The 22,914-nt window shown below is 40.3% G+C and overlaps 1 protein-coding gene across 6 annotated transcripts in view; it reads right to left on the bottom strand.

The window, feature by feature from the left end:
• Positions 1-22,914, bottom strand: part of pcif1 (phosphorylated CTD interacting factor 1) — a 120,072-nt gene that overhangs the window by 77,498 nt on the left and 19,660 nt on the right. For all 6 annotated transcript variants that reach the window (XR_011954615.1, XR_011954616.1, XM_072556866.1 and 3 more), the window contains exon 3: positions 20,890-21,014. Coding sequence is in view for 4 of the 6 variants with exons in the window: in XM_072556866.1 (XP_072412967.1) it covers positions 20,890-21,014 (125 nt within the window). In the remaining 2 variants the exon portion in view is untranslated. The remainder of the gene's footprint in view (positions 1-20,889; positions 21,015-22,914) is intronic.

Genomic DNA, 22,914 nt, shown 5'->3' with positions numbered 1-22,914 from the left:
TCCTTGCATATTATTTCTAGCAAAATAATCATAAAATCGTTAACGTTTGCAAATCTGTTTCAGTGATGTCAGTTGGGGGATAAATATTGTTCAGGTGACTGGGAGAAGTGCATTGCACTTAGCTTACTATCTGGACTGGAAATAAGCATTCCTTTTGCACTGCAACTGTTGCACTGATCATTTCAACGGGTTCAACCACACAATAGAATGTCAGTCGAGAATGATATCACCCCATTAGCAACATCAGTTTAGAGTTGTATCATCATATGAGGGAACATTATTCTGACGAGTGTCTCTAGAGTAGAACCACAAAAGGAATGTCAGCCGATGGCAGTATTACTCACACAAAGGAACATCAGTCTCGAGCAGTATCAACATAGTGATGAATGCCTCTAGAAGAGTATCAGAGAAGCTAAGGAACTTAAGTTTAGAACAGGATTACTCACACAAAGGAATCTCAGATCAGGATAGTATCACCCACATAGAGGGGTGTCAGTCTAGAATGGAATCATTCCCACTAAGGAAAGTCAGTTTCGGAACACAATCACCCATATTTATGAACATCAATATGGAATAACAGAAATCAATAAGGAGCAAAATCAATACATACCTTAAGGAACTTGGGCCTAGAACAATGCTATGTTGAAATATGTGGCTCTATAACTCGGAAAAATAGTTTTAGCTATGAAAGAAGGTAATAACTATATTTAGTGTAGCAATGACAGTGCCTCATAATAAATTAAATTAATGTTACCACTTTCCTGTTTAATGGTCAGCAGGGATTTATGGAATTAATCTTCATTCAAAAGTAAAATACATACTCCAAAAGATTACAATAATTCAGGAATAATTTTCTCTTGAGCAGTCAAAAATTCATTGAGATGTACAGCACAGAAAAAGACCCATTGGTCCAACTCATCCATGCTGACCAGATATCCTAAATTAATCTAGCCCCGTTTGCTAACATTTGGCCTATATCCCTCTAAACCCTTCCTATTCATATACCCATCCTTTTAAATGTTGTAATCGTACCAGCCTCCACAACTTCCTCTGGCAACTCATTCCATACACGCACCACCCTTTGCGTGAAAAAGTTGCCCCTTAGCTCCCTTTTAAATCATTCCCCTCTCACCCTAAACCTATGCCCTCTAGTTCTGTACTCGCCCATCCCAGTGAAAAGGCCCTGTCTATTTAACCTACCTATGCTCCTCATGATCTTATAAACCTTTACAAGGTCACTCCTCAGCCTCCGACACTCCAGGGAAAACAACCCCAGCCTATTCAGCCTCTCCATACACCTCAAACCCTCCAACTCTGGCAATATCCTTGTCAATCTTTTCTGAACCCTTTCAATTCCTTGGGAATCAAAGTTAATTTGATTCCACACTTGTTCGATAGGTTCTGAAATCAGTGATAGGTCGAATGTGTGATCTGCAGACTCTGCCATTTTCAGGGCATATGCTGCTTAAGGGTTGGATGAATGAGTTGTTTGAAGGTTTGTGCAGTCTTTCTGACACCGTGACCATCTCTGAATATTTCTGACAAACATTTTTGTCAAAGTCCATGGTGCATTTTCAGATGAGCTTTCTCCATTTTGGTCAGTCACAAGTCAGGGTCTCCTATTAGTTTACAGGGATGTTTAATTTCTTCAAGAATGCCTTAAGGATTTCTCTAAAGTGTTTCCCCTGTTCCCCTGGTAGTTTCCCACTGCAACCCAGTCTAGATAGAGCATCTATAACAGCTATATGTTCCACCCAGCATCACATGAGTTGTATCTCAATGCTGGCAAGTTTGTTTGAGAAATGAAAGGGGTTTGGAGGATCTTCTTGTGAAGACAGCATTGGTATTAATTTTAACAACAATAAAAACAGAAATTCCTGGAGAAAATCAGTAGGTCTGGCAGCATCTGTAGACAGAAATCAGCATTGACGTTTCAGATCCAGTGACCCTTCTTCGGAATTGATGGTAGCTAGGAAAAATTGTGAATTTTAAATCAGAGATAAATCAATTTTTGTAAGCAAAATTATTAAAGGAAACAGACCAAAGGGAATTGAGAGGAGGTGAATGGCAGCTGTTACACCACCTACGACTTCATGGCAAGGTCTCAAGGGCAATTAAAAATGGGTATTAAATTTTGACCCAGCTAGCAAAGATTTATTTTCCATCTCAGAACAGCAATGGATGCAAATCATGTTCAATCCTGAGGCTCTGCCTGAGAAGGGTATGAATCTGATCTTCTTCAAATATCCTGCAAGAGTCTGATGACTGAAGATAATTTAAGGTGTAAGGATGTATGTAGGCAGAATCTGTGCTGCAAATATTCACCCATACATAGTTGTCCTGCAGAAACAAGCTTTGTACGGTTAACACAATGAAATCCCAGACAACTGCAAAAGTGAAAATTACCAAGTTTCAAATATCCATGGAAAAACGGATGATGTTAATGCAGAGCATACCAGTCAACATCTATAAAGAGTAAAAGCAAATATGGTTTTGATATTTGATGCCTCAACAGAGTTGATGTGCAGCTTTAAACAAAAGTTGCATTTCCAAATGCAAAACTTATCTTGATTGTGTTTTAAATGACTTGCTGTAATTTCTAGTATTTTCTGTTTTTGTACAGCTTTTGTCTTTTTACCTATACACTATATGAACCATGGATAAAAACAGATCTTCTTCAGGACAGAACTCAAACAGCACAGATTTACAATGTCATCTGTCTATTACAGGTTCAACAGGAAACCTCACAAATGCAAATTACACTGCCAATATTATTTGTCTGGAACCAAAAAACACGTTATTTAGATCACATACTCAACTATGGTACAATGAGAGAATGCTTATTTTTGATGTTGGTGCTGGAATGTTGTCCGCACCGAATTGTAAACAAATAACACAGTGAATCCTGAGAATATTTAGAACCAGGAATAAGAATCAACTAGAAAAGTGACCACCAGTGAACAGTGGATCTGAATTTAAGAGCATAAGCTAGAATTACCCTTGCATCTTTTAGCACTAAACATTTTTGCCAACAAACGTGGTTAAAGATCAGGCTAGTAACAGGGCAACGAGACATCAGAGACCTGAACAATGTAAACCTCAAATTCCTCTAAATTATCTTAAGGACTGGGAAGAAGGACTAAAGAGGATGAATTAAAGGGCATGAATACAATGTCAAATCATGTATAGAAAGGTGAAGAGATAGAAAAGCAGATTAGATTAAGGGAGGAAGAAAGGAAAAGGGAAAAATATTGAAATCTATTTATTTTTAAATTTCCCTGAAAAATTCAGAATAACTGAAACCCCACATTTGTATAATTAACATTCAGTACTATGCTGGTTGGCAGTAATTTAAAATTACCATATCATTAAAATAATGATTCCCAGGTTTGTAATATGACCTACATTGTGGTGAGTTTAACAAGAAAAACTAGCAAGTACCTAAAAATAGCACAGAGCCCAAGAGTGAGAAACTATTTTTACAAAAATAAGATTGGAAGAATGATTCAGACAGCAATTTTTCAACATTCAAAGTCAACCATGCATTTACTCCCCATGAATTAGTTATATCTTCTGCCCATAAATAATTAACCTAGTCACTTGACAGAAAATTCTGGCCCAGTTTAAGCCTCCAAATGCCTATCTTGCACCTCATCACATCCCCCTCAGTTGTTCCTCTAGGTTCCTGTAGGTGGCAATGGTGGTGATATAGGTGTTTTGGTTTTCATTTACAGCGGGATCGAGTTTCAGAGCCGCAAGGTTTTGCTGCAGCTCTACAAAACCCTGGTGAGACAACATTTGGAATATTGTGTCCCGTTCTGGTCACCCTATTAGAGGAAAGATACAGAGGCTTTGGAGAGGGTGCAAAAAAGGTTTACCAGGATGCTGCTTGGGCTGGAAGGCTTGTCTTCCGAAGAGAGGTTGACCAAGTTTGGACTTTTCTCTCTGGAGAGAAGGAGGAAGAGAGGTGACCTGATTGATGTATACAAGGTAATGAGAGGCATGGATAGAGTCCGATAGCCAGAGACATTTCCCCAGGGCAGGACTGACTGGCATGAAGGGTCATAGTTTTAAGGTGTTAGGAGGAAGGTATAGAGGAGCCATCAGAGGTAGGTTCTTTACACAGAGAGTTGTGAATGCATGGAATGCATTGCCAGCGGTGGTGGTGAAAGCAGAGTCATTGGGGACATTTAAGTGACTGCTGGACATGCACATGGACAGCAATGAATTGAGGGGTGCGTAGGTTAGGTTATTTTCTTTTATATTAGGAATAATCCTCGGCACAACATCATGGGCCGAAGGGCCTGTTCTGTGCTGTACTTTTCTATGTTCTATTATTAATACTAGCATTCAGAGGTGGAGTAGCAGAAGGAACTCAATGGAACAGCAGCCCCTAAAAGTTCTTTTGTACCGAAATTTCCAATAAACACTCCAGCTGATCAGGAAAATTATTCCATTGTACAACATATATAATGCAAGCATTATTTCAGAGAAAATAAAATCCAAATATGGAACCTCCTATAGCTGTGTGCAGTATGCAAACAAAACATCATCCATCTGAGAACACAGTACAGTGGAAACTTTTACAGCAATAAACTAAGATTCATGACCATAAGATGTCCCAAAGCACTTTTCACGTCAAAGCATTATTAAAGAATAGGCAGTGGTATCAGGACATGCTAGGCAATTTGCAAACAACAAGCTCCCACAAATAGCAATATAATGACCAGATATTAGTTTTATGATGAGTGATTGAAAAAAATGAGCTGGAAGATGAGGTCTCCCTCTCCTGATCTCATTCAGAGTAGTGCAGTGGAAATTTATTCACTTCAGAGGGCAGGTGAGGCACCAAACATTTAACAGCTCATCTGAAAGACAGAACCCTAGGCAATGCAGCAACTCCTCAGGACCATACTAAAGCATCAGCCTCTACTTTGTACAAAAATTAAGTGGGGCATGAAATCACTACCTTCTGTCTCTAAGGCAAGAGGGCTATTAACTGAACCGAAGCCAAATGCCATATTTAAACAGCAACCATTTGCACAGAATATTACAGTTAAGATGAAACCACTTTCTAGAGGATACCACAGGTTAGGTGCAATCATTGATTTAGTGTGCTGGATGTTACAAATAAGGCAGAATTATTTCTAAAAGATGTTACAGTTAAGGTGATACATTTACAGGGCTTCTAGGCATAAGGATTGGAAAAGAAACAAATAGTGAAGTTGGTCCAAGAGACAAGTTCATCAGAGCTCACAGTACAACACTGTATAGCTATTGCAGATATCTGAGAGGTGGAAGAGGAACCAGGCCTGAGAGCTAGATGGCATTTGCCACATGTTTGGGGTAACTGAAGAGCCCTACCTATTTCTTTGTTGCCATTTATTTCCCATTCTTAGTTCCCAAAATGGTGGTGCTAGGCTGCTCTTTGAACTGTTGCAGTCAATGTGAAGGTCCAGTCACAATGCAGTTACATAGGACAATTCAGCAACAACAAAGGAACGTTGACATATAGCCAAGTCATAGATGATGTGTGACTAGGTGTCCTCATAACAATGCAGCTCTCATCTTCCACAGTGGTATAGGTTGCAGGGGAGAGTTAATGCTTGCCTTAATCTGGTAAATGTTATGTGCTCTGTAGATTAAACATAATACAGCCAGTCTACTGGAAATAGAGGAAATGTATATATGTATACAGAACAAAGACACTAAATGAGCTAAATATTGCATGTTAAGTGACTTCCTTTAGGTGAATATAGCAGTTATGAGATTTGATCCATTCTATGTTATAGCGCCTGGTCAGTGTAGTAGTGTAAACATGCACGAAAGGAGCACAAGCAAGAGTGGCTCCAGGATGGGTATATATCTGCCAATATTATCCAGCAGTCAGTAATCATTCAGTCAGCTAGAACACATATCTCTCAACATGATTGTACTGTGGTTTTCTTGCATCTGTCACTGTAATTTGTGCTTTCCTGACGAACAGATATTCATTAGAATCAATGACGAAGATCCAAGGGTGTGATTACTTGCCTTGGGCATAAATATGGAATATTCAGGGCAACAAATGGTAGACTGTTCAAACCAGTGATTTGAAAAACTTAATAAAACTGTAAGCTTTGTGCCTTACAGTTAGCACTATGCACTTCAATATTCTATTAGCTGCTGAGAAGTGGGTCAATCCGTAAGCCTTCTCCATCTCAATCAGTCACAACTGCGATGTAAGGCTGTGATTTATATAATTTTAATGTCATTTTTAGAATTTTGAATTTGAACTAGTGGCATGTGGGTCTTCTATGTCTGTTGGGGTTTTAATAATTAACTTACAAGTATTTCTGAAACTGGTAATTTCTTTTGTGCACAAAGGTTGGGAGAGCTTATGAGCAAACAAAGTAAATGATATAGTGCATTAAGCTTTCAGATGGAAGATTCTAGACTTTTTTTGGGATGCATGAAACACCCATAGCTTGAAAAGTAAAGAATTTTTAAAATTTCAGTTAGAGTGTTTCATAGCTGGAGATGAAAGTGTAAAAGAAGCTCCTAAGAAGATGGCTTGAAATGGTTAAAAATAGGCTACCTCCATGTGATGAGGTTTATTTAAAAGCTGGAAGGGGAATGTAAGGCGGCGAAAATCAAAGTTCAGGTATATGACAACTCAAGGAAGAGATGAACAGATTCTCACAACCAGGAACTGAGGCTACAGCCAAGTCAAACCCTACCTAGGATAGAGAAGGACACACCCTCTGGTGCTTGAGTACTGCAATAGGAGACAGTTGGAAGTAACAGGATTATATTTTTACCATATTTCAAAATCTTTCAACATGTTATTTTCAAATTGTTTGTTCTATTTTATCTGCATTTATTTTACCTGAAAAAATTCTATTTTATTGCTTAATCCAAATCTGCAGCACTGTGGACTTGGTTAGTGAGATACCACATCAGTGAATCCAAAACACAAAATATCTATTATTCTATTCATCAGCTTCCAGTCTGGGAACAGACCTATCCGGTGATAACTAGGATCATAACAACTGGGGGGGTCTTGGCAGAATTTTGCAATTCACTAGACTTAAGAAGGATCTGTATCTTTGTTTTTAACAGAAAACAGCTACAGAGTCGTTCTGGACTGTATTGTGTTGAGATTAAATGGACGAGAATTTGAAGGTCATACAAACATAGAATCTCTACAATGCTGATAGAGGCCATTCAGTTCACCAGATCTGCACCAACTGTCCAAAGAGAAACCCACACTATTCCTGTAACCCCACCTAGCCTGCACCCTACAGGGCAATTTAGCATGGCCGATCCACCTAACTCACGTCTTTGGGATCCAGGAGGAAACCATGAAGTCATGGGGTGAACATGCAAACTCTACACTGGACAGTCACCCAAGGCTGAACTCAAACCCAGGTCCCTGTTACTGTCAGGCAGCAGCACTGTACACGGAGTCAGATGCTGCACAAGATGGCTATGAAAGTTACATAGAATTTCCTGGAACTGGAAGATGTAACAACGGATTATTTGAAGTTCTTTACTAAAGCTAAACAAAGAACACATAACTTGAACACAGAAGTAAAAGCAGGGACTTAAGGATTAGATGTTTCAAGTGATTGCTGTTTAGAATTGGAAGAAAGGAAACTGAAATTGTGGCGTCAAAGCTGGAATTAGCTAGAATACAGTTAGAAATGGGGGAAAATATGAACTAGAGAGAGAAAGAAAAGACGAATTTGAGGATAACAGAGGGGCATAGAGTTAGAAAAATGGAAAGGGAGAAAAAAGGAATAAGATAGAAGTTGAGAAATCAAGCAAAGACAAATGCAAATAAATTTTTTTTAAAACTTGAACACAAAAAGATAGGAAATTAGAGAAAATGAACTGAAACAAGAAAATAAAGGAAGGAAGGAGGTGGTGGTAATCATTAATGTGATGATTCTGATTCCACAGACAGATCTGACTTAACTGAACTGTCAGTGAAGGAGGACTCAAAAGGCATTTTACCTCATTTGAGAAGGTAGCTGGACCAATGGGCCTTAACAAGTGTTTTAAAGCTATAGCATAATGATTGTATGGTCTTTAAAGTTAGGGCTTTCATTGCATATGCCAGTTTGTCAGAAGAATAATCTGCAATGTACAAAACTGTCAAACAGATAATATTAAAGATTTATGAGTTTGTGCCTGAAGTTCATCAATTAACGTTTGGGGTCCCAAGAAATAGATTGGGTTGGGATATCTGGTCGGCCTGGACCGAAGGATCTGTTTCCATGCTTTACGTCTCCATGACTCTAAATAAGCTCAATCATACAGTTACTGAATTCGTCAGGGAAAAAGAAATGAAATGGGACCAGGGGTTTGAATAATTCAAGTTAGAGACAAGTTTTCAGAATGTTGGGGAAATAATGGGTATGAAAGACTTCAGATATAATTCCTGTAAACCTTTTTCGAGAAGCATTAAGCAGTCAAGATCAGAGAATCAGCAAATCGAACAAATACTCATGATCCCACAACCTGAAAGTGTGAGGGAAGTGATCATTTGGAAATTGGAGCAATAAAGATCTGCTTTAGAACAAGTGATACAAAGAAGTTAAATACACTCGTATTTTAAGGAGTCTGGATGTACCAAAGCCAATTGATGGAAGTTAAATGAATACAATAACAGGCATGTCTAAGGAAATTTTCTGGTGTCTGAGTACTGCAACAGGATGCTATGAGGCCTCACAGGATTGTATTGTTACTGTATGCTTTGAAATCTTTAAATGTGAATCAAGTGAAAATAGTTTGTTTCATTTAATTTTACCATCATTTCTTTTGTGTTATAAACTTTGACTTTATTGTTAAAATCAAATTAGTAGCATTGCGTGCTTATGTTTCAGTGAGAGATTAGCTCAATCAAAAAAAAACAAAATATGATCTGTCAAGTTAAATTTTAGTCTGGCTTCTGAAATGTCCTGTAATGAACTGGCTAGGATCATAACATAGGTCTGGAACGCCCATGGTGTTTGCAAGTATGTTTGATTGCTTCAGAGATTCTTTGAGGACATCCATTAAGCCTTTCTGCAAGTCTTCCAGGATCTCCCACCATGACTGAATTCCACATAGCAATTGCTTCAGTAATTTGGTGTTAATAAGTTGGCTTTAAATGATTGGTGCCTGGATATTGGCTTGGAAGAGGTCACTAACTCTTTATTTTAAATTCATTGACAGGATACAATTGTTACTGGTAAAGTTAGTATTTATTGCCCATCCCCAGTTGCCCACATGAATTATGATGAACTATTTCTTGAGATGTAACCACAAAATTCTAACGAGTGGTCCAGTTCAGTTCTGGTTACCCTCAGGATGCTGATAATAGGTGGAAGCTATTGAATGTTTGGGGAAGTGGGGAGAAAAGGAGATTCTCTCATTAGCTGCTCGTTGCAGCTGCAAAGATTACTTTCTACCTATGAGCCCAAGCTGGAATGCTATCTGGAATATTTACATAACTTGGAGTGGCAAAGGCTGCTGAAGGTTGTTCATTGTCAATCATACATCGCCTTTTCTGATTTTATGCTGGAGATTCCCAAGAGCTGAAGATGGTTGGATAAAGGACACCACTCGGAGTAAGGAAAGATGCTACAGGAGGGCCAGTTTCAAGGCTGATGTGCTCCAGAAATGTACAATATCATCTCTGAAGATGTTAATTAGAAAATGTCTAGCCCCAGTTAACACATGCAGTGCTGTTTTGGGACGCCTAACAACCACAATGACCTTCCTTGTGTTGGATATGACTCCAATCAGTGCTATGTTTTCACGCTGAGTAATAACAACAATTATATAAAGATGATAAAATCAGTCACGTGGTAAGTGGTCTTGATGTCACCCTTAACTCACTTAGCGAGTTCAATTCTTTTGTCCAGGTTTCAACCAAAGCTTGAATGCTCAGTTTAATACCAAATGGCGGAATTACAAATGATATCACTTTGCTGATAATCAGAGTAGTTGCACAAAACAGCAATTGGCTAAATAGCATCCACAGGACCAAATGCTTTTGGAACAAATTATTTGACAATTTTACATGTTGCCAGGTATATGCCTGGCATTATAGTAGCTACACTGGAACAAGTTTTCAGCAACCTAAATGCTGCTCAGACCTTCAGCCTTTACTATAATCAAGTGGCATTAGCGATTTCTTGAAATCAAAGTGAATCAATTTGGCTGAAGATTGCCATATGTGATGCTGGGGGTAGCAAGGACACAGATTGGAATCAAAGTCAATGGAGCTTCAACAATCACCAAAAGCATCACCTCTCACTGAGCAATGAAAGAAGATCCACTAGGCACATCTGATTCAGGATGCCCATGTGTTTCAGTCTTTTCTTATATATTCCAGATGAACTTCCTTCATTGTTGAGATTTGTAGAACATTCTCCTGCAATGACAACTGAATATAAACAGGACTGCAGAGATTTAATCTGATCCACTGGCTGCAGGATTATTTTGCATTATCGCGTGCTACTTATGCATTCTGGCAGGTCCTGTAACTTCCTGAGATTGACAACTAATTGTTAGGCATATTTAGTGCAGCTTTTACACTTGGCACCAAAACATTGAAATACCTGTTTAATTGCAATGGTTGTGCAAGGGATCTGCAATGTTGAGAGGTTAGAAGATTTGAAACTCACTGGCAAGGCTAGCATACATCACCTAACCCTTGTTACCTTTGAACAAATGGCCCTCTGAAATGGCCTAGATAGCTGGTTAAGAATCAATCACATTGCTGTCATCTGGAGTCACATGCAGGCCAGACCAGGTAATGCTGGCAGAATTTCTTCCCTAAATGACATTAGTGAACTAGATAAAAATTTATGAAAATCAACAATGGCTACATAGTCACCATTAGGCTAGCTTTCAATTATTAATCTTTTATTGAATTCAAATTTCACCCAGAACATTAGCCTGGGATTCTGGCTTATGAATCCAACGACATTACCACTACACCACTGCCTCCAAAAGGTTGTGGCTGAATACAATTCTTTTGCTGCTGATGGCCCAGTGTCTTATAAATGGACAGTCTGGAGCTGTTCTGTTATGAATTTTAAATACAATACTGCACAAGCTGGAAATCTGAAACAAAAATTGCTGGAAATACTCGACTGGTCTGGCAGCATCTGTGAAGAGAGAAACAGAATTAATGTTTTATCAGTCTAAATGCATCCAATTTAGCACAGTGGCAATGTCACCAAAACAATAATGGTCAGTACCCTTAATGTGAAGGCAGGACTTTATCTCTATAAAGACTATGCAGTAGTCACTTCAGCTTTAGGAATAGATGCATCTGCAACAGATAATTGATTCCCGTACTGCTGTCACAGGTCCTATATAGCATTAAGTCTTTTGGGACTTAATGAACTTGGTCAGTAATGATGCTGCAGAGCTATGTTTGTGGATAGATATTGTAGCTTGCCCACCCAGAGTATTTTCTGTTTCCTTATTATCCTCAATATTGCATTCAAATAACATTCAGCATGGAGGACTACTGATATTTGTCTCTGCCAGTAGATGGTAATCAGCAAGAGGCTTACTTGCCTAGGTCTGACCTGATGCCATGAAACTACATAGGGTACAGAACCCTGACTGTATGACTGCTGTGCCACCACCTATAGTAGGATGTAACATTTCCAGAGATGATGAAGGCGGCATACAGCACTTTAAGATCAGATTCTTTAAGCATGACTACATCACACTATTCCTCAATTAGGCGATGGGGAATCCTTCAAACTTAGTAACAGATCCTCAGATGTTAGTGAGGACTTTGCAGGGCAGACTGGGCAATTATTTGCCCATGTTGAATTTGATATAACATGGTCTATCTGGTTTATTGCTTTACAAATTTTCAGCAGCAATTTGGTACAACTAAGTCTCGTTAAGCCATTTCAGAGGCCAATCATATTGCTGCTGGTCTGGACAAGGTAAGGACAGCTGATTTTATTAAATTATCGATGTTATGAACAAAATAAGATTTTGCCATAGTTTGTTAAACCTCACTGGGGTAGCAAGCTAGAAATAAAGTTCCACTATTCTTGAAGTCATGATGGCTAATAGAATGTTGGCCCTTATTTCAAGGGGTTTGGAGTAGAAGAGAAAGAAAATTTTACTGCAATTGTACAAGGTGCTGGTGACCATATCAGGGGTATGAGAGCAGTTTTGGTTCCCTTATTTAAGGATATGTATTATTTCGTCAGACAGTTCAGAAAACATCCGCCAAAGTGATTCCCAGTATGGAGGCTAAACAGTTTGGGACTCTATTCATAGTCCCACCTGTCTGCTTCTGGCTCATATCCCTCCAAACCTTTTCTATTCATGTATCTGAATGTCTCTTAAAGGTTGCAATTGCACCCACATCCACCATTTGCTTCATTCCACACATGAACCACCGTGTAAAATTGTCCCTCATGTCTTTAAATCTCTCTCATCTCACCTTAAAAATGTGCCAAGTTTTGAAATCCTTATCCTAGGGAAAAACTGCCATTAACTCTGTCGATGCCCTCATTTTTTTTATATAAATTTACACAAGGCCCTTGGAAAAGAAGTTTGTCAACTGGACCAAGTATCAGTGAGGGAACATTTAGGAGACAGTGATCATTTGCTCGATAAAAGGTTCAGGACAATGGCGGCGAATGCCAATTGATTTTTCTTGATCAGTGCCAGAGAGCTGACTTCAATGGGTCAAGATTGGAGTTAGGACAGAACAAAAAGTGGGGCAAAGTTCGTTTACAATGGCTACTTTTGAGAGAAGATAGCTAGGATACACTAAGGGTAAAGCAAGATGTGCGATATCAGAGCTCTCTGGATGAGCAGGGATATAGAAATTAAAGATAAAGAAAATGAGAACTCATGACAGGTGTCAGGCAGAAATACAATTTGGACCCAAGAAGAATACAGAAGGTACAACAGGGAAGGTGAAAAAGCACACACAGCACAGAAGAATTATTTGAAAAACATGGCAGTTAACATAAAATACTTTGGGAGTCCTCTTTATGGGATTCAAGTAAATAAGTAGCAAAGAGAAAAAAAAAAAGAGTAGGGCCACTTAGAGACCAATATGGGACCACGGCTGAGATATTAATGAATACTTTGCATCGGTCTTTTCAAAGGAGGAACTGCCACTTAGAGGAATTCAAATCTATAAAGAAATGTCAGATAAACTGTTGGTACATGAAGTTGACAAAACATGCTGGACTGGATAAAATGAAGAATTCAAGGATATTGAAGGGAATGACAGTGGAAACTTCTGGGATGTTAGCCATAATCTTTTGATCTTCCCTAGGCGCAGGGAGGTGCCAGAATACTGGAAAAATGCAAACTTTGCTCAAAGCAGGTCTTGTTTTGCCAAAAATAAAAAGAAGGGCAGTTTAACTTTAATGATGGGGAAGCATGTAGAAACAATTATTGGAATAAGATTGGCAGTCACAATAAGGTAGACTGATTAGAAAAAAAAGGAAAGTGTTCAAAAAAAACCTCCAAATTTGTTAAAGAGGTAACAGAAGAAGTCATTGAGAATAATACTGTTGATGGGGTTTAGCAGACTTCTGGAAGGTGAGGATATAAAATTAGCTGAATGAACAGGAAGCGGAGTACATTCAGTAGATAATTTTCAGGCTGGAGGAAGGTTTGTGGAGCTCAGAATTGATTTTTGGGTGCCATACTTTTCATAGAGTATAGTAAATGATCAGATCTTGATGTGCAAGGAGCAATGTCAAGAGTAAGAAGGTTAGCTGAACTTTAAAAAAGACCACTGTTCAACCTTCGCTAGAGAGTATTGTTACGTAACAAAATTATGATTACCACACTCCAGAAAGGTTGAGAATGCACTGGAAAAATTACAGAAGATTTATTCCAGGAACAAGAAACTTCAGTTACAAGGGTAGATTGGAGTGACTGCTACTGTTTCTCGGAGTCAAAAAAGCTAAAAGAAGATCTGACAGAAGTTTTAAGATGTAACTGCGGGTCCATTTGTCACATATACAATTTAAAAAAAAAAGAGTGCCATTAAAAACTTTTTCTTCAATTTTCTTTGTCAAAATGCACCACTTCAGACTTTATTGTATGAAATTCCATATCCCAAATCTGCTGTTGTTTTGCAATCTATTAGTATTTGAAACTTTATTTTGTTCTCCAATATCCAAATCTTTTAAACATATCAAATAAATCAGCTGTTCCATCACAGATCTTTAAGAACACCATTGCTTACCATCATCAGGTCTAAAAATAACATTCAACACAATTTGCTGTTTTGTCAATCACCTGTTTATTATTGCATAAGAAATTTGAGAGATTTGTTAATTGCCATCATACTTTCATTCTCTTTGGTCTTATTTTCCTCTTCACTGCCCCATTCAACTTATTGCTTGCTTTGCTTAAAGAGTTCACTCAATATGCATTTGTACCATTTCCTGTTTCATCATACTTGCAGTCACCATCATATATGACTCTATAAAGGATTTGGTGTCCCTGCATTTCCTGCTCTTTGGATGTACCTAGGCTGCACCTGAAACATGCTCTTAAAGATCACCCCATTGTTTGATTACAGATATTCCATCAATCTAAAAATCTCTCATACCCCATTAAACTAAGTCCCTTTCTAATCTGGAATTTCTATGTTAGAATGCTACTTGATCATCTCTAGCGCTGATTTAAACCATTTAATACTGGTGATCCTTCTTGCCTTACTGTTCTTCTACAAAACACTTGGCCCACCCCAATTCACCACACCACATCCAACAGCTTTCTAGCTGATGATTAAAAAGAAAATTGCATTTGGAAAGCTCCTCTGAAAAAAGACAAAATGCAGGCACCTGTAACAACTGCGAGAACTCACAGCAAATCTGCAATGTTACCCCTTCACATTATTCAGCCTGAGAGATATTTATTTCCTAACTATTTTTAAAATGCAGTTCAAGATCATTACCATAGTAACTACCCTATCTGGTTTGCAAATCCTCTAATTTTCCAGCACTATATTTAAGATGGACACTTTATTGCCTTTTATATGGCACTTTTATTTTGAAAGACTCAGCCTCTAGTCAAGTTTTCAAAATTAATAATATTGATCATGACTGTGCCTGTGTCAGTCAAACACAGATTAACAATCTTTGTGGAACCAAAGATATCAGGCATAGGATGTGTGTGCATCCTTATGATGCCCTCATGCTACATTGCTGATGCTGCACTTAACGAAGAGAGCCACACATGCATGCTGCTGAGAGGAGACACCTAACAACAGCCTGACTTACTACCAATGAAAGAACAAGGGGCACACTCACTACCTGTGCAGTCATAATGTCTATGATATCACTGCTAGCAATGACAAGTCTTGTAATGGGTAGATAATTTTCCAATGCTTGTATTAATAATTCTTTTGATGCAAAGGACTACCAATACTACACAGATTTGTATCCCACCTTTAATGATGCAGCAACTTGGTGTCTCTGAAATTAACTCTAAAACCACTGACGTGGAGCAGCTCTACAGGAAAACATTCACTGCTTTACACATCACCTCACTCAATACCCCATTCGCAGAGGGCAGGCAGCATTATGGCAAAGGGATCGGTGGGGATGGAAAAGAAGAGGCATTTGCAATAGCCACACAACGATGCCATCTGCATCAATTTCCATCCCAATGCATTAGCAGGAGTTCGAAGGAGAACTCTCCATGTCTGCCTGTGTTTTGCTCCTCTTCTCAAAACAATGATACGTCACATCAACTGGATCAGGTTACCAGCCAGTCAACATTTTACATATGGTTCCTGATTAAAAACATCAGAATTCTGTTTAAACCTGCTTTAGATCATCCAAGATTCATAAGAGGACATGTACAGGTTCATGTTTATCACTTTAAGACACAATGGATAACCAACTTAATGTCTTATGTACAAAAGGCTCAAATCAAATACAGTACTTTTAATTTATTTCAACAAGGCTCAAGTGCATGTATACATTGTGATCCAACTTTACCAATGGCTCAAAGCCATTTACAAATGAAACAACTTAAGCTGTTATTTAAATGCAGCAACCCATTTACACACAAACTCCCACAAGCAGCAATTGTTATAATGACCAGATAATCTGTTTATTGTGATGCTGACTAAAGGATAAATGTTGGCCAGAAAACAGAACCACTCCCCTGCTTTTGGATCTGTTAAAAGCAGACAGAAAGGAGCTCAGTTTAACATGTCATCATGTTAAACATGCATAACACTGCACTGCTAAATGCAATACTTCCTCAGTACTGTGGTGAAAGGTCAACCTTGAGTTCTATATCACAGGTATATGAGAGATGTTCTCTCCAAAATGGGCTCTGGGGAGGGAATCTGCAATTGTATCAGACTGCTCTACACTAACATTGTCAGTGCAGTCTCAGTCAATGGGTGGGAATCAGATAGCTTCCCTGTAAGATCTGGAGTCAGGCAGGGCTGCCCTCTCTCTCCTGCCTTGTTTGTGTGTTGCGTAGAGCCATTTGCCGAGTCCATCAGAAAGGATGCGAGCCTAAGAGAGGTGACTATTCCTGGCAGCGGGGGCCTGCAGGTTAATGCCTCCCTGTACATGGATGATGTCGCCGTTTTCTGCTCAGATCCACTGTCTGTGCGCAGACTCATGTGCATATGTGACCAGTTCGAACGGGCCTCAGGGGGCCAAGGTAAACCGAGGCAAGAGCGAGGCCATGCTCTTCAGGAACTGGGCCGACCAATCCTCGATCCCCTTCACCGTTAGGACCGACCACCTGAAGGTGCTGAGTATTTGGTTCAGGGGAGCTGGGGCGAGCGCCAAGTCTTGGGAGGAGCGTATCAGCAAAGTGAGGCAGAAACTGGGCAGATGGAAGCTACGGTCACTCTCCATCGCGGGAAAAAAACCTGGTCATCAGGTGTGAGGCACTGATATTGCTATTATACATGGCACAGGTCTGGCCTATTCCCAGAACCTGTGCTGCTGCAGTCACCCGGGCCATCGTCCAGTTTATATGGAGGTCAAAGATGGACCGGGTCCGAAGGGACTCGCTGTACAAAGATCTGAGCAACGGGGGAAAAAAAATACACCCAATGCCACCCTCATCCTGATGGCCACCTTTGTGTGTGGCTGCATCAAGCTGTGCGTGGATTCCCAGTACGCAAACACCAAGTGTCACTAAGTACTGAGGTTCTACCTGTCTCTGGTGTTGCGAAGGATGGGCCTGGCCTCGCGGCTGTGGAACGCTCCGAGTAGTTGGACCGTTCCGTATCACCTGTCCTTAGTGGAAAAAAGTTTATGAAGAAAAACACCTTTGACCATCAGGAAGTGGTCAGCACGTAGTGTCCTTGAGACCCTTCAGGAAAAGGAGAGGGTGGATCCTATCGAGCGGTTCCCTGAGCAGACTGTCAAAGCCATTTGGCAGAATGCCTCATCGCCAGAACTTTCCAACAAGCACCAAGACATGGCTTGGCTGGTGGTGAGAAGGGATCTGCCTGTGAGATCCTTTATGCACCCACAGACTCTCAGCCGCACCGCACGCTGCCCTCAAAGTGGCTGCAGGAGGGACGAGACTGTCACACACCTCCTTCTGGAATGTGCCTACGCAGAAGAAGTCTGGAGAGGAATGCAGTGGTGTTTGTCGAAGTTCATCCCGAGCAGCGCTGTGACGCGGGACTCCATGCTCTACGGCCTGTTCCCCAGGACGCACACTAAGACAAACATCAACTGCACCTGGAGGATCATCAACTCGGTGAAGGATGCTCTCTCGGCGGTCCGAAACCTGTTGATCTTCCAGCTGAAGGAGCGGACCCCGACTGAGTGTTGCAGACTGGCACATTCCAAGGTCCAGGACTACATGTTGAGGGACGCATTGAAGCTTGGGACAGCTGCCGCCAAGGTGCGGTGGGGAAAGACCAGTGTGACATCTGCCTGCCTAAAGAAGAACAGGGGGCCTGCGCAGTCATTTGGTCTCTGCTGACACCTCAGCTAAAAATGTAATCGTACCGACCTGTAAATAGGAATGTTTACTCTGTTGCGGATTGTTTACATATATATGGCATTAAAGGCCATTAAAGTATTTATGAATAAAGTATATTTTTGAAATAAAAAAATTGAGTTCTATATCAAAGTCCTGCAGCTGAACACGAAACCTTGTGATTCAGTGGTAATAATGCTACAAACTGAGCAATGACTAGCGGTACATTGATGCCCCCCTTTTAAAGGCATAGATGATTTTATAATTCTTGCAGCTACAGAAGGCATCTGATTGCATGCTCACTGGAGGATACTGAACAGTTTGGACAAGTTATGGATTAACAAGGGGTTTTAACCAAGGGTTTGAAGGAAATCCATGTGGTTTCTTTGAAATTAGGTCAACAGTTTCATGTGAAATGCAATCTACCTGCGGGTTACAGGAAGTCAAATGACTTTGGAAAAATAGCCTAGCAAAGCTTTTAAAAAGATAAACGATTGATATTTGCTAGAAAACCTCCCTTGGTAAAGTATTTGAAAACCTGATGTATAGTTTTCACATCCCAGTATTTTGACTAGCATGCAAACAATGAGAAGCATTCACTCCAATAGTGTGACTACTGTAACAACTTGGTTTCAGCTTAATTTCTGTGTGAATCGAAGCACTGTTTGGAGGTCCTCCATCAATCTATGGCTGTTAGCAATTTGGGATACAGTCAATAAGAAACTTGGTTTAGGATGTAGGTTTGCTCGCTGAGCTGTAGGTTTGATATCCAGATGTTTCATTACCTGGCTAGGTAACATCATCAGTGGCAACCTCCAAGTGAAGCGAAGCTGTTGTCTCCTGCTTTCTATTTATATGTTTGTCCTGGATGGGGTTCCTGGGGTTTGTCATTTCCTGTTTGTTTTCTGAGGGGTTAATAGATGTTATCTAGATCTGTGTGTTTGTTTATGGTGTTGTGGTTGGAATGCCAGGCCTCTAGGAATTCTCTGGCATGTCTTTGCTTAGCCTGTCCCAGGATAGATGTGTTGTCCCAGTCGGAATGGTGGGTTTTTTTCCAATCAGTGTATAGGGCTATGAGGGAGAGGGGGGTCATGTCTTTTTGTCCACACTTTTAGAAGAGACCATCACACACACACCCCAACCACCAATCACATTACCAACAAAAACGTCATGAAGCTAGTGGACCTGTGCCTCACCACCCACTTCACCTTCAACAACAGTCTACAAACAAACCAACGGCACACCCACGGGATCTCCACTATCAGGATTCATAGCGGAAGCGGTAATACAAAGACTAGAACAAACAGCCCTACCAACCATCAAACCAAAAATCTGGGTTCGCTACGTAGATGACACCTTTGTCATCACAAAGCGAAACAAGATAGAAGAGACATTTATCATCATCAACAACACCCTCACAGGCATAAAGTTCACCAAGGAGGAAGAAACCGACAAACTCTCATTCCTGGACGTCACAGTCGAAAGAAAGGACAACGGAGAATTACAAACCTGCGTATACAGGAAACCGACAAACACTGACCAAATACTCAACTACACCAGCAACCATCCCAACACACACAACCAAAGCTGTATCAGAACACTATTCCACCGAGCCACCACACACTGCAGCACAGACTAACTAACTTCGGAAAACAGAGAACCATCTATACAACGTATTCAAGAAGAGATACTCAAAAAAAAAATACAGTCCACAGATTCCTCAAGAACAAACTACGACAAGCAGACCAAACACAGCCAGAACCCTAACCACCTTACCATACATCAAAGAAGTTTCAGAAATGACAGCCAGGCTCCTAAGACCCCTCAGACTCCTAGTAGCACACAAACTCACCAACACACAAACAAAAACTAACAAACTTAAAAGACCCAGTACAACCCATGGACAAAACCAACGTCATCTACAAAATTCCATGCAAGGACTACCACAAACTACGTAGGACAAACAGGAAGAAGGTTAGCCACCAGGATACACGAACACCAGCTAGCCACAAAAAGACATGACCTTCTCTCCCTTGTAGCCCTATACACTGATTTTAAAAAAAACACCATTTCGACTGGGACAACACATCTATCCTGGGACAGGCTAAGCAAAGACATGCCAGAGAATTCCTAAAGGCCTGGCACTCCAACCACAACGCCACAAACACAGATCTAGATACCATCTATCAACCCCTCAAAACAAACAGGAAATGACATCACCACAAACCCCAAGAATCCCATCCAGGAGAAAGATAGAAATAGAAAGCAGGAGACAACAGCTTTGCTTCACTTGGAGGTTGCCACTGATTATGTTACCTAGCCAGGTAATGAAACGTCTGGATATCAAACCTACAGCTCGGCGAGCAAACCTACACCCTAAACCTCAACCTGAGCTAGAAACCTTGCAAGACACTTGGTTGAGAGATTTTTTTTGTTTTTCAGACTACTGGTTGAATAGGTGGGTTTTCGTTTTCTTCTTAAAATGTCATCACTTCACAGTCTTTGTTGCCTTTTGCATTGCATGAACTTGCTTGCGTTGGAATTAAAAGAGGACCTAATTCTAATTCCAGATTATATCTTCAATGTTCACCAGCTTTGCCATTCGGTTTAAAGGGATCAGCCTTTTATTTATAACAAAGGAACTGCGTTTATTTCATTAAAGCAGCACGCAGAAAGCCTTATTTTTTTCTGCATAGCAGTAATAAAAAGAAATAATTGGCCAGTTCAGTGATTGGATCGAAATATTTACACTAATGTTGTGATGTGTGGAGTAGTGGAGCTTGTGCATCAATGCATTCCTGTCATCACAGGTGTAACAGTTAGCAACAACTGTTACGGGTGGTCAGAAGGTAAAAATAGGAAAGTGGATGATTTTGAACAATAGATGAAAGATCTGAAAGGTACAGAGAAAGAGAAAGTTGGATTACTCACAATTACGTCATGCTGTCCAAATACAGGCATTTCCCAAAGCGACTGGTTGGTGAACTTGTTGAAGTAATATGGCCTGTTTTCTCTTCTACTCCAACACTTTGACCATCCTGCCTGAACCAGCTCATCTGAAAATAATCACAAACAAATTTATTTCTGCCAGATGACAGTCTACTACGAGACTGTCGCAAAGCTCCCTTGCCCAGTGTTTTTCCAACCTTTTAAAATAGCCTTCAATGAAGTACTGACAAGATCAATATTTTGTCCCTCCCCAGGCATCAATTTTTTTTTCTCTAAAACCACCTGCATCCCATCTTCTCTGGATGATTTTTGGCTGGATTCAGGAGTTTAGTTGTGAATTGTCACTTGATAATGTCACCAGACACAATTGTGGCTTAAGAGTCAAAATTGACACTGTTCTCACCCGACATTCTGCATATGCAACCAAGGATACTAATATCTAATTGCAGTGCTACCAACATCTACCTGGCTGAGGTCATCCAATCCAGCATCAACTGGAGAATGTACTGAAACCTTATGATCTGTGTCAGTCAGTTATCACATTAAACGTAATTATCAGGATGACTGATTCTGTATCAGTAATGATCTGGAAAAAGGGCAGCAGGTCAGACAGCAAAGGAGCAGGAGAACCTTCTTCAGGCTTATGCCAGAAACATCGATTCTCCTGCACCTTGGATGCTGCCCGACCTGCTGCGCTTTTCCAGCAACACATTTTTCAGCTCTGATCTCCGGCATGTACAGTCCTCACTTTCTCTCAGTAATGACCTGTAAACAACTGCAGCTCATTACAATGTCCAACATAAATCAGCTGTATAATCTTATTGAAAAGATGCGATAGGAAGCATAGCTTTAATTTCACAGATAGCACCATGCAGCGTCAAGTTGTACAGAATAAAATGTGTGGAGTGACTGCTGTTACAGCAAGTGAGAATGGGGAGTTTACGAAATGGTGAAAATATATAGAACCAAATCTAACCACCTTCTGTATACACTTTATGGCATGCAAGTAACTGTTTTGTACCTTCAAGTCAACACTTAGATTATTTGTTTGTTGGATCAGACAGGACTGGATATTGCATGCTGCTCCACAGTTTGACATGGAATCAGTACTGTAGTATAGATACACCATTCTGACACCTAATTTTTAAAAGGTATGCTTAGTGCTACTGCATATCTTCCTGCACTCTGAAACAAGATTGGCCCCCTGCCTTGTTGGTAACAGGACTGGTCGAATTGCCAGTTAATGAAATTATGCATCACGTTTGAATACAATTCTACTGCTGTCAATAGACAGCGCCTCATGAATGCTTAATTTGGGCTTCACACAGCTATTCGAATTCTGCCCCAGTCAGCATGGCATTAGTACTACACAAGCCGATGGAGGGGATCTTCAATGTGAAGGTAGAGCTTTGCCTTCACAACGACCAAGTGATCACTCCTATCAATACTTACAGACAAATGATCTGAAGTAGGCAGATTAGGAAGGCTAACATCAAATAGGTTTTTCCCTCTTGTTGGTTCCCTCACCTTCTGCTGCAGGCTAATGGTAAGTGTTTGGCCATCATTTGCCCTTCCCTGGCTGCCCTTAAGATGGTGGTGAGTTACCTTCTTGAACTGCTGCAGTCCACATGCTGTAGGTTGACCCACAATGCCCCGAGAGATGGAGTTCCCGGATTTTGACTCAATGACATTGAAGGAAAGAGGATACATTTCCAAGTCAGGATAGTGAGAAGTTTGGGAGGGGAACTTGTAAGTGGTGTTCCCATGTGTCTGCTGCCCTTATCCTTCTAAGTGGAAGTGGCCATGGGTTTGGAAGGTTCTGTTGAAGGAACCTTAATGAACTCTGCAGTGCATCTTGGGTTAATAGTATACATTGCTGCTATTGAGCATTGGTGGTGGAGGGAGGGGACATGGTCAGCTTTGTCAAGCTTTTAAGTGTTGTTGGAGATGCACCCATTCAGGCAAGTGGGGAGCATTCCATCACATTTCAGATTTGTGCCTTGTAGA

This window comes from Chiloscyllium punctatum, chromosome 37 (assembly GCF_047496795.1).
Source record: "Chiloscyllium punctatum isolate Juve2018m chromosome 37, sChiPun1.3, whole genome shotgun sequence".
NCBI classification, from domain to species: domain Eukaryota; kingdom Metazoa; phylum Chordata; class Chondrichthyes; order Orectolobiformes; family Hemiscylliidae; genus Chiloscyllium; species Chiloscyllium punctatum.
The sequence above is the reverse complement of the archived record's forward strand: the minus strand, read 5'-3'. Positions and strand labels throughout refer to the sequence as shown.